Source organism: Hippocampus comes, unplaced genomic scaffold (genome assembly GCF_001891065.2).
Source record: "Hippocampus comes isolate QL1 unplaced genomic scaffold, H_comes_QL1_v1.1 scaffold13, whole genome shotgun sequence".
Classification (NCBI taxonomy): domain Eukaryota; kingdom Metazoa; phylum Chordata; class Actinopteri; order Syngnathiformes; family Syngnathidae; genus Hippocampus; species Hippocampus comes.
Window position 1 is genome coordinate 103,991 of NW_017805532.1, and position 12,212 is coordinate 116,202.

General features: G+C 41.8%; 1 protein-coding gene across 2 annotated transcripts in view; it reads left to right on the forward strand.

Moving 5' to 3' along the window:
* The first annotated feature begins 6,957 nt into the window (after positions 1-6,957).
* The window catches only part of fancc (FA complementation group C), a 29,880-nt gene continuing 24,625 nt past the window's right edge, over positions 6,958-12,212 (forward strand). For both annotated transcript variants that reach the window (XM_019878054.1, XM_019878055.1), the window contains exons 1-2: positions 6,958-7,096; positions 10,801-10,991. In XM_019878054.1, coding sequence (XP_019733613.1) covers positions 10,836-10,991 — 156 coding nt within the window. In that variant the 5' untranslated portion in view covers positions 6,958-7,096; positions 10,801-10,835. The remainder of the gene's footprint in view (positions 7,097-10,800; positions 10,992-12,212) is intronic.

The window sequence follows — 12,212 nt, forward strand, 5'->3', positions numbered from 1 at the left end:
ATATGGAATGTTATACAGTACCATACCACGGGAAAGGTGCACACAACATCAACACTTCCCCTTCAGTATTACACAGCTGTGTGCGCGCATGTATGTCTGAGTATGTACGTGAGTGTGTGCGTGCGTGGCCATCCAAGTAGAACATTGTACTAGCCCGCCAAATATTCATGTTCAAACACTGATAGAATTCTAACTAATAAAATCGAAACTATAACTTATTTGTGTCTTTGTTTAACTTTAATAATAAAAAAAGGAATTGCAAAAAATGTGGACTGTGGTGGTTTATTTTTATTTTTCTTATTAATTAATATGATTGATGGAAAGATAGATTTTTTTTTCAAATGTATGATTTTTTTTCACCCTTCTAACAAAATAATTGTATTGACTGCTTCACCATGATGCCAAACATACTTATATGTGGCAAATTTCAGATGACAGCGCCATTAAACATACCAATAGTTGAAATGCAAACGATTCCTCAAGTTTTGATGAAACGAGTTAAATCAGGTTACCAAGTTAAAGCTGATCATTTTTACTGTATTCTAAGTTTTGTGTTAAGCATTTTTAGATCCTTTGAAATTCATATTTTTTTTACCCACACTTTAAATAAAAAATCAGTATTTGACAAATTATCAATTAATGTATATTTACTTTCTGACTCAAATTTGTGTCCTTGCCTATTTTATCTATTTTGATTTATTTTAATCCATCCCTTATCCAAGTCGGTTATATATTATTTTATTTGAATTACACAAACCACATTAATGTATTTTAACTACCCTTTTATAAATCTTTTTTATGTATTTATAAGTCTGTTTCTAATTGTAATGAATACATTATATTTCATTTTTTTACCCTCAGAATTATTTCATACGCCTATCTAAGGTTCCTCCAACATGTGGCCTATAGCCCCCATCGTTGCACCCCACTCTGCCTTCACCCTCACACCCCTCGCCTCCATTTTATGATTTTGATTGACAGCTTTATAGACTGCAAGGAAATTGGTTGGAGTCAGAATACAGCTGGCCCTGCTCCGAGTCGTGAAAAAAAGGGCATGAGGCCTCGAGTTGGCGGGGCAGCAGGCAGGACATACCCCCACTCCAGACCCCCACCAAAGCCCACCACCACCCTTGTCAGCTGCATGGGTGGCAGCTCTATGTGAGCTGGTAGGTCAGCATTAAAAGCAAACTACATAAAGATGGATGCTGGGGAATGTCCTAATATGTCATGTCTGTGATAAAGTTGAAGGTGCTGACTTCAGATCAGCATGGGGAGGTTTGAGTCATATTTTTTTGAGCCAATAAAGACAGACACACAGTAACAAGAAACGCATACACAGCAAACTGTCGATTGTCACAGTTTGAACTCCGCTAACTCGACTTGACATTTTTAATCCGTTATCTTAACAAGAATGCGATGCTTTTTAGTTGTTGTCCCCCCCCCCCACCCCAACTGTAAAATCCAGATATCGTTTAAAGACTCCATAAGTAATCATCAGAATGCTGCTCTGGCCTAAAATAAGTAGTACTATATCTCATTGCCGTGGCAACACGTTTTAAACACGACTTTAGCGGATTTTATGTTGGTGGATCTCTTATGACATCTCTAATGTTGTACTTGCATTCGCGTTGACGCTAATCAGGATAAATGTGTAAGAGGAATCCCTTTTGCTCACGATTTTAAAATAAAGCTGATTTTTAAGTAAAATATTTAATAAATGTATAAACACAACCTTTGTTGTTGCTTGGGAACCTAAGATAAAGCTGCAGTCAGCTCTATGGTTGATCGGTCTGCCAGTACACCTCTTGTTGTGCTAGCAATAGCCTTACTGACTTTCGCTTAACATTGTTGGGCATTCACCGCTGACGCAAATAACTCATGTTCCTGTTCAGTGTAGTTGGCGCTGTGTTTAAATCTTTGCACACTTTTGAATTTATTTAGCACAAAGGTAACCTACTAGTGGAAACCTGCTGTGCACAAAAAAAACAAAAAAACAATCACAACATGAATTATCCATTACCGTAAGCAGTGCTTTAAATCAGCTTTTGTGTAGAGGTAGCTGATGACGTTCTCCCAAACAGAAGTTGAAGTGCTTATATTGTCTGACTAATGAGCAGCAGGTTGTTAACAAGTGTTTCCTGTGCATGTCCTCTTCAGAGGACAGGAGGATGAAGAAGGGAAGAAGAGTAAGGAGGCAATTAGGAAGTTCCTTTTCTCTCGGGTCATGGCTATCTTCCCAGACGGATGTGCATCAAATCGTTCGTCACAAAATGGCTTCCAATTACCACATACAATACATGCATGCTTTGTTTTTCAGATCCATCTGCTGCATCCGGTGGTCCCTCTGCTCCAATGCAAGCTAAGTGTAAAGGCAAATTCAAGGTAAAGTCCTTCATCTGCACCTTCTTTAACCAAATCAAAATTGGTTTCTTCCTTGACTCCACCCCTCCACTTTTTTGATATGGACATCAACCTCTGATAATATCACAAAGATCACCACAGTACTTCGAATTTTATAGACAAAGCATTTTCACTGTGTAGCGGCATAAGATTCTGTTGTGAGCCCCTCTACGGAAAAGACAAACACTAATCTGTAATATTGGGGTGATCCTTACACTATTTTCAGAAATTGAGGTGAGCATAAATAGATGCATCAACAGAAATTTTTGGGAGAATTGATTGCAATTTTTAGACCTTAGACGACGCTTAGTTTCCTACAATATTCGTTTAGGCTGAAACTGGCACATCACAGTACGGCAAGTGAGGAACTTGTAACTCCCCAACTCACTAACGCACTACATAACTGACATTCTCCAACAACTAACTGGTTCACGAACGCGACAGCTAACTTAACTCACGCTAATGAAATCAGTCAGTAACTCATCTCACATTGAACCTTTTAAAATGTTGATCATCAATGATAAAATGATCAGATCAAACATATCTAATATCGATTCTATTTTGTATTTCCTTCCCTTTATATCTGCATGTGCAAAGAATTTTTTTTAAAATCCGTTAACTCCCTCCACTTGTCAAACCCAGAAAGGCCTGATCATCATCAAATGTACTGTATATCTGATGGATTGTTCTGTTGACATCGCAGCACATACAGACACACACGTACGCACGCACACACACACACACACACACACACACACACACACACACACACACACACACACACACACACACACACACACACACACGCGCGCTCCTGCCAGATGCATGGCTTGGATTTACACGTTCTTTATAAGAAACAGAGTTCAAGAATAAATCTGCAGGAAGCATCACACCGCTTGTTGATACCACTCCACATCAGCCACTTTTGAGGAGACAAGTGTGTGTGTGTGTGTGTGTGTGTGTGCGTGTGTGTGTGCGTGTGTGTGTGTGTGTGTGTGTGTGTGTGTGTGTGTGTGTGTGTGTGTGTGTGTGTGTGTGTGTGTGTGTGTGTCAAGGAGGTCAGTGTGAGGCCTCACAGACACCTTGAAAACCATTCAACCCAATGTGTGTGTGTGGGGGGTGTGGGGGGTTGTGTGCGGGTATGTTTGTGCACACTTACTATTGCTATGGCGAAGGAAATGTGTTTACGTGCTCTAAAAGTCACTATATCTTAAATCATCATGTTTAGTTAGGCTTCATTTCCAGGATGTCTGTGTGTGTGTGTGTGTGTGTGTGTGTGTGTGTGTGTGTGTGTGTGTGTGTGTGTGTGTGTGTTGGCATGCCATTCATGAATGACAGCGATGTTTTACATAAATGCACTTTCCTGCTCTCCTTGAGTGATGACATGAGCTATGTTCAACTACAAATACACATGCGTCATTTATTGTGCCTGTTGTATACATGGAGTATCCTTTAACAAATCATAACTCAAAAATGCAACTAGCATCGCATAGCATTATTTTCAAAACACCGTTTGAGTAAAAGACTCAAGAAATATAAAACATCTAAAAAGGTGTGCGATGAAATATACCAGAACCACCTGCTCACAAAGGCTGCATCTTTATCCAGAGCTGCACCAATATTTAATGGTTTCCTCCTTGTCTCATCTGTCACCCAGCTACAAAGTTGAACAGAAAATACTCAACAGGCCCTGTTGGAGGTCTGCTGAGTTCACTTGGTGATATATTTTACATTCGGCATATTTCGGAGGCTTTGCATTACAATACAATACATCTTTATTTATTTAGCGCTTTCACAACAGCTGCTCCACAAGAGTATCAGGTTGGATAAAAACAAACATTACAATCAATGGGGTCACTCAGGGATATGTCCTAAGTCCTGTCCTGGTGCGAAATCAATCTAATAACACAGTAAGTTCATATTTTCCGTTGTGAATAACTAAGAAATAACACAAAAGAACAAAACCATCAATTCGATAATGTTAACCAGTGGTTAGGGTTCCCTGTTTTTACTATTCGGGGGGGCGGGACATGAGAAAGTCCTCCCATGGGCCTCTTTTTCCTGAGGAAGCTACACGACAACCTCGTGGTTAACTTTTTACAGGTGCGCTGTGGACACTGTCATCTCAAAGTGCATCACAGCGTGGTGCGGCCGCCGCACCGAAGGCTCATTAAAATCACTCGCCTTATGATTGGGGCCCACCTAACTAAAAATGGGGGGAGACATTAAGCAGGCCTGCTGTTGTCAAGGAGAGGCCCTAAACATCATCCTGGCCAGCACCACTTCCTGTTACCTCCCTCTGGAAGAAAGTGCAAAACAGAAGCCAGAACTCACTGCCATTAAGTTTTGACATTGAAATTAAATGTGGGCTTTCCGGACAAAGAAGTATTGGACCAAATTAGTCAAGCATTAACTTCGAAAAGGGTTAAAAAAAAAATATTTCAATGTTTTTAATATTATGATTTTTTTTCAATCTCAGTCATCAGCTTTGCCTTTCATGATGATCCTTTTATATAAATGTGCTTTGATTAAAGTCAATTACATTTATCACCATCCCAAATTGTGTGCGTGTGCATGCGTTCTTGTGTGGATGCTGCGCGTGTGCGTGTGTGTGTGTGTGTGTGTGTGTGTGTGTGTTCAACAATCCCATTCAACTTCCATGCAACCCACTGGTCTAATGGGAAGCAGGTGTCTATACAGTTAGTGTAAGTGTATACGTACATTTCAGTGCAGTGATTGGATGAATGTACATCATTGTGTGTGTGTGTGTGTGTGTGTGTGTGTGTGTGTGTGTGTGTGTGTGTGTGTGTGTGTGTGTGTGTGTGTGTGTGTGTGTGTGTGTGTGTGTGTGTGTGTGTGTGTGTGAGTAGCAGTGAGTGAGTGGAGGCCCAGGGCAAACATGCCTTTATTGATACAATGAATCGGAGCGGCAGGGTGATCGACTGGTTAGCACGTCCGCCTCACAGTGCTGAGGTGCAGAGTTCGCTTCCGGCTCCGGCCTTCTTGTGTGGAGTTTGGATGTTCTCCCCCTGCCTGCGTGGGTTTTCTCTGGGTGGTCCGGTTTCCTTCCACATTCCAAAAAGATACATGGCAGGTTAATGGAACACTTGAAATTGTCCCAAGGTGTAAGTGTGAGCGCAAAAGGTTGTTCATCTATTTGTACCCTGCGATTGGCTGGTAACCAGTTCAGGGTGTAACCCGCCTATTGCTCGAAGACAGCTGGGATCGACTCTTGTGAGGATGAGCGAATCAGAAAATGAATGAATGAATGAATGGATGGGATGAATGGATGATCCAAGCAAAGGTTTTTATGAAAGGTTTACCTTTTTGCCTTGGATCTTCTCTCCCACATAGGCGGAAAAGGGTCGGGTAGAGTCAGCAGGAAGACAGACTCTCTGCAAAAACTGATTATAAAATGAATATATTAATGTGACTCGAAAACAGCTTTTTTCACTATAGTACCATCTGCTGGATCCTTTGGGGTACTACGCAACTGTCCACTCACGCAGTTCAGCCATTGAAATAAATATACAGTAAATGACCTGATTGCAATGACACTGAAAATGTTGGATTTCTCCATGATGAATTAATGCAGTTACTATTGATCTTGAAAAAAGTATGAGTTATGAAATGCAGTATCTCATCTGTGTCTCAACTTACCGGTTGATGAAACTGAAGTGTACAAGACAGCTGTGTAAAACTAGATGCAACAGCATCTTTAATCAGAGGGCTCGTCTGAAGAGCGCCCACATACACGCACAAGCTACACGCACACACACATTCACGCATGCACACACACGCAAACATGTACACGCGCACACGCGCACGCGCCCACACACACGCACTCACACGCACACACACGCGCACACACACGCACACACACGCGCGCACAGTTAAAAAAAATACGTCATCTTGTGTGTGTCCGACCGTGCATGTAGCTTATATGAAATATGTATTTGTATGCATTGCTGTGTATGTGCCAAAAGACTCAGCGATGCTGTTTCACATTGGTCACAGCACGCTTCTCCTTTTCTCCGCCAATCCCTGGTTTCCTCTTGACGCTCAGAAAATGCTGAGAACTACTATAAAGAAGCGTGCGTTGAGGATAGATTACAGTCAAATATCTATAATATTTTTAAGGCATGTGAGAGAACGCGAGATGACTTCTCTGAGTTAGTTTGCCTGGCTTCCCAAAGGACACAGACTTAAAGACCCATAAAATTCTTGAACAAGGTGTGCACGTATGTACGTGCACGTGTTTATGTATGTATGTATGTATGTATGTATGTATGTATGGTTATCGCAATTATTTTTATAATATGATTTCGTTTATTCATGTTTTCAATGTAATTTGAATTTAATCAGTCATTGTCTTCAAGTGTACGGACAATATATTAAAAATATATGTTCAAATGTGCATTTTTAAAAAATATAGAATTGGTGTAGCTGAGTGGCCCTTTTGCCTGACAACCGCCACTGGCATTAAAACTACTACATTTCCCACAATGCAGTGTATGCAGAGGTAAAACGTCATTGCCCATCAGCCAATCATTTTAGCTCGTACGCGGAACTCTGTGAAAGAGGGAAATACAGTTTGTTGACGTCGTCTGGGAAAAGTTAACTTTACCTCTTCAGTGTAAAAACGAAAATGATACATTCGTTTTACTGGAATTTAAGTTCGTCTTGTTGTTCAAGGGTAAGTTGTACTCCATTTCAACGTCGAAGAAACGCTCAAAACGTTCCTGTCACGAGGGTGTTCAAAATGCTTGCAAGCGAATGTCTGACATGAGTGTCAATATTTCCCTTGAATTATTTAATGTCGAAGAGCGCTTTTTGTGCATGTACATATTTTTGTGGGCAACTTATGTGGCTGTTGTCAGCATTGTGTAAGCACCGCAAGAATGTGCTATGAACCTTCAGTGCACGATCGAAGCTTTGCATTGAGCTCTTGGTGAAATCTTAACCACAAGTGTGGTTTCCGTTTTCTTTGGATTTTTTTTTTTCTTGGGATGCTGCCATAGAAAGGCTAACAGTGGCAGCAAAGGGAAAAAATGTGACAACCATTGAACGGGTAGCATGCCCTGGCTACTTAGTACAAAACAGTGGGGTCATAGGCTCACGACGTAACATAACACGTGATAGGAAAAAAGCGTTAAATAAGTGTGAATTTGTATGAACAACTGAGCTACTATTTTATTATAGTTCACAAAATTCCCCCTTTATTGTAATTCCACATTTTACACCTCCCACACAAAATACAATTTATGGTGAAATGCAACACATTCCTCCCAAATTTACACATTTTCAATTGAGTCAAACCACTTCAAAATGTCCACCTTTCTCAACTCAACTCAACTGTATTTATAGAGCACTTTAAAACAACCACATCTGAGTCATGCTGAGTCACAAGCCAAAGAATACAAATAAGTTTTGAGACCAGTTTTAAAGATGGGCATCGAGGGGGCTTGCCGAATGTTCAGTGGGAGGTCATTCCAAAGAGAGGGACCAGCAATGGAAAAGGCTCGGTCCCCTCTGAGCCTCCGCTTAGTTCTTGGTACCTCTAATAATGTCTGTTCCGCAGACCTGAGGCAGGTGCGTAGGGGCGGAGAAGCCCGGAGAGGTAAGGTTGGAGGCCATTTAAAGATTTGAAAACAAATAATAGGATCTTAAAAAGAACTCTAAAATGTATAGGGAGCCAGTGAAAGGATGCCAGAGTAGATGGCAAATTTCCCTAGTGTGGGACTTATCTTAGAAGTTATGTGCTCCCTCTTGGGAGTATCAGTCAAGAAGCGAGCAGCTGGACCAACTTTCTGCTTATTCCTACTTTTTTGAAGATATCCACATTTTCAATGTGAACATTTCCAAACTTATAAAGAAATCTACTTCAATCCTATACTTCATTTTTCATTCTTAAAGTCTCCCAATCAACATTTTAATTTAAACTACAAGGGCCCCCTGCATAATCGCGGTTCAGCCCGCACGGTTTCACCTATTAACAAATATTTTTCCTCCTGTATTTTTTAAATGCATTTTCAAATACAACATAAAACATGGGGGTGGTTGGGGATGGTTTAGGTGACTCCAACTCATTTTTTTTTTCTTTTAATTTGTGAATGCTGAACTGCAAATATGCCGGGTTCACTGTACTTCGCATGGGAAGAATCGATTTAGAATGGTTGTACAGTCTCCATTCACGGTTTGTGTTTGGTCTTGGGGGATCCTGTTGTATACTGTCTTGTCACATCATGTTTGACAGCGACAAATTTAGCCGTTGCCTTGGTGATGGCTGTGAAGCGGACGATGCTATGATGTCATAAAGGTTTGCAACACGAATACAAAAGCACTGCTCCTGCTGTGTTCTGCTGGTGCTTCGACATGACCGATGGTTTGCAAGCTTTTGTTGGAACTGCTCTTGTAGTTAATGCCGAGTGCATCCCCAGACAGCAGGCCAGCATGTTTTCACGCCTGTTGCGATTAGCATTTGACATCTACGGCCAGGCCTGCCAGAAAATGTCCAGCATGTTCTTTGAGGCAGAGAAGGAGCGTCTGGAGAAGGAAGTGAGGGACCTGCAAGCGCAGCTCCAATGTCTGGAGGAGCGGGTAAAGACCAAAGAGCCCGCCGTGGTAGAGCTCTTGGCCAAACTACGGCTGGAAATGGAAGAGTACAAGACCCTGTGGGACCAAGTGGAGTACTTGACCAAGGAGGTGGAAGTGCAAAAGATGAAGAAAAAAAACGAGAGTGATCTTCTCCAAAAGGTGCGGGACATGTGTTTGGGAGATGAGCACGAGAGAATGAGGCGACTCCAAGAACTGGCCTTGGAGGTAGACCACGTCGCCGCCGAAAATCCGACGCAAGCGTTTCCGGAAGAACAGGCCGAGATTGACGAGGAGGAGCGAAGGTGGAACGAGGTCTTTGTGGAACTGATGGAAGCAGCGAGCCACTTGTCTTATCAGAAGGGCTTGGAGGAATTGTTGGCCTTGAAGGAGCAGGAACTCCGCAAGGAGGAAGCCCAAAACGACCTTCTCCAGTGGGTCATTGAGAAGGAGATCGAGTTTGCGGCTGATTACAAGAAAGAGTTGCGGAGGCTTTGCAACTGTAACAATCACGGCATTTCCCAGGGTTGAATAAAAGATTCAAGGGAAGCCACTTTTCATACTCGTTGCTCCGCCAAAGTCATTGCAATTTGCAATTAACAGTTTTATGTATTCACTCTCAGGGAATAGATGATCTGCAGTACAGTTGGCTATAGCGGTCAGTGTGTCTGGCTCGCATCGTTCGTGGATGGATCGAATGATCTCTCCGCGAATGTTCTGAACTCCTGGCTCCATGCCAGAGCATAAAAGTCCTGCCTCACGGGAGTAGCATTGCATGGATAAACTGATGTCACATTGGTCTTCGTAAATGAATCTGCAGCCGCTGTGGTGGTTTCAGCCAAGTCGTGCACTTCATTACCTGGTCTCACTTGCTTCAGTACTGCATTAATCAACAATCAATGCAAAACAATTGACGGGACTTTATAATGATCCACGAATTGTCAAATCGGTAAACACTGATGTCACAACCGTTTTCAAATTGGTAATTAGCAAAGGCAGTCGGCTCACATTCATTTTCGTCGTGGGCCACATCGTAGTTCTGGTTTCCCTCCGAGGACCGTTATGACTGTGAAAGACTCTCTCATCATTTACAATCCATGTTTTTGATTGTTATTGTAAAGACTTTCAGTTCGAGATTGAATCCGAAATCATTTATTCGTGGGAAATAGTGGCAGGCAAACTATTTCCCAATTCGTGTTCAGAAGGCTTTTGGTGAAAATGAGGAACATTTGCAATATTTCAGTGTAGATTTTCAGCCAATATGAAAACAAATCTGTCTGAGAAGAAAGTTGAAGTCCACACATTTTATTTGTCACCTTCTTTCTCTGTTTACAAATTTAACCTAGACAGGTACTGTAACATTTTGGCTCTCAGAAAGTCTTCCCAAATATATGCCATGCAGTACTGCATGTCTGTAAATTACAACCTAATCCTAAAAATCAATCTATCTATTTATATATCTATCTATAGAGCTAGATATAATTATGAGTATCAGTCAAAACGGAGTATTTTTTTTCTACATCTCTTGTAGTGCATTCCATTAGACGGTGTGCCCAATGACATGTTTCTATCGTTCAAAAAAGTGATCTGTAACGTTTGTGAGTCAGTGCGTGTTTGAGCATATTTCATCAGTTTTTATAGCATGCACTTATTATTTTACAGCGTGCAACCTTCAACAAAACATGATTAAACTTTGATTAAAGCAATGTGAATGTTTCCTGGCTCTCTTTCCCGTTCCTTGACAATACACAGTCCACGACTACCCCACGTAATCACGACAATTGACTCTTTTCTCTCTTGTCAAAGGATACCTCATACGAAACCGAGCGACGTCTCAATCAATGGCCCTCGTTCAGCAAACAGAGATGCAGTTGTGGCTGGACAAAGTTGAAGCTTGGGGCCAAGCCCGCAGTGTGAACGTTCAAAAAGATACCTGCCTTCACCTGTGCTCACTGAGGGATTTCCTCCAGCGACTCTTGATGCATGTCGACGGCATGGTAAGTATCCAAACGCACGCGATACACTGATGCTGTCATTATTGATTGTTCATTCATACAAGCATGCCTCACGGAGCGGACACACTCAACCCGCTGAGAAAAATTATCAATTGGATCAGCGGCCAAACGGCCATCAAATTAATGATGCTAGGGTGCGCACACACACACACACACACACACACACACACACACACACACACACGCACACTCAGCCTCTGTCCAAGCTAGCCCGTGAACAGTAAGTCCAGCGTTTGGAGGCCAACAGAGACGGCTCTGTGCGCTGCAGAGGTCGCCTATATCTGGCTGACAGCGCTGCAATGTTGAGTTTGTCAGGTAATAGTCACACTGGGACCCGCAGTGCTAACCTAATGTATCCCCAAATCAGCTGTAGCAGCCTTGGGCAGGAGGGGAAGTGGGGGGGGGGCACTGTGAGATTTCAGTGTTGCTAAGACCGCAAGTGCTCGTTCTCCTTCTCAGGAATTACAAACTTGCTCGAATGGACTTTTCTTGACGGTTTTATGTGCTGCGTAACGTAAAATAGTTTGGACATTTTTAATGTGAAGTTTTAATTTCAATGACGCTTTCTTGTTTTAAACATGAAAAAACATAGGTGCCTTCCAGTGACTGGCTAATACACTGGTACCTTGACTGACAAGTTAAATTTGTTCACTGACCAAGCCCGTAACTCAGTTAACTCGTATATCCAATCAGACAAAATATGTTTTTAATTTTCTATGCAGCATAAAGATTGGACTCTGGAGCAATGGAAAAGGGATCATGTGGTCTGAGGAGCCCAGTTACTGTAAAAAAACAAGATTATGGTGAAAATTCTGACATAATGAGGTTAGATTACACAAGTTTATTGACACTGTCTCAGAGTGAGTATTTGTTGCCAGCAAAATTAAAAGATGTCAAATACCAGCGGTTGCCGATTTAACAGCTTGGACTGTTTTTGAATGTTTGCAGTATGGCCTCCTGCCTCAAATATTAGCAGTTGTTGTGCCAAAATACTTTATCTGTGGCAAGAGGAATGCCTGTCAATAAAAGGCAAAGATATAGGCACCAAATGAAAATTATCAGTTTTTATGACGAAGGGAGGGATTCAAATCAGGCCACATTTCATATTTAAACAAAAATGAGACATGATACAGTATGTGTGTGTGTGTGTGTGTGTGTGTGTGTGTGTGTGTGTGTGTGTGTGTGTGTGTGTGTGTATATATA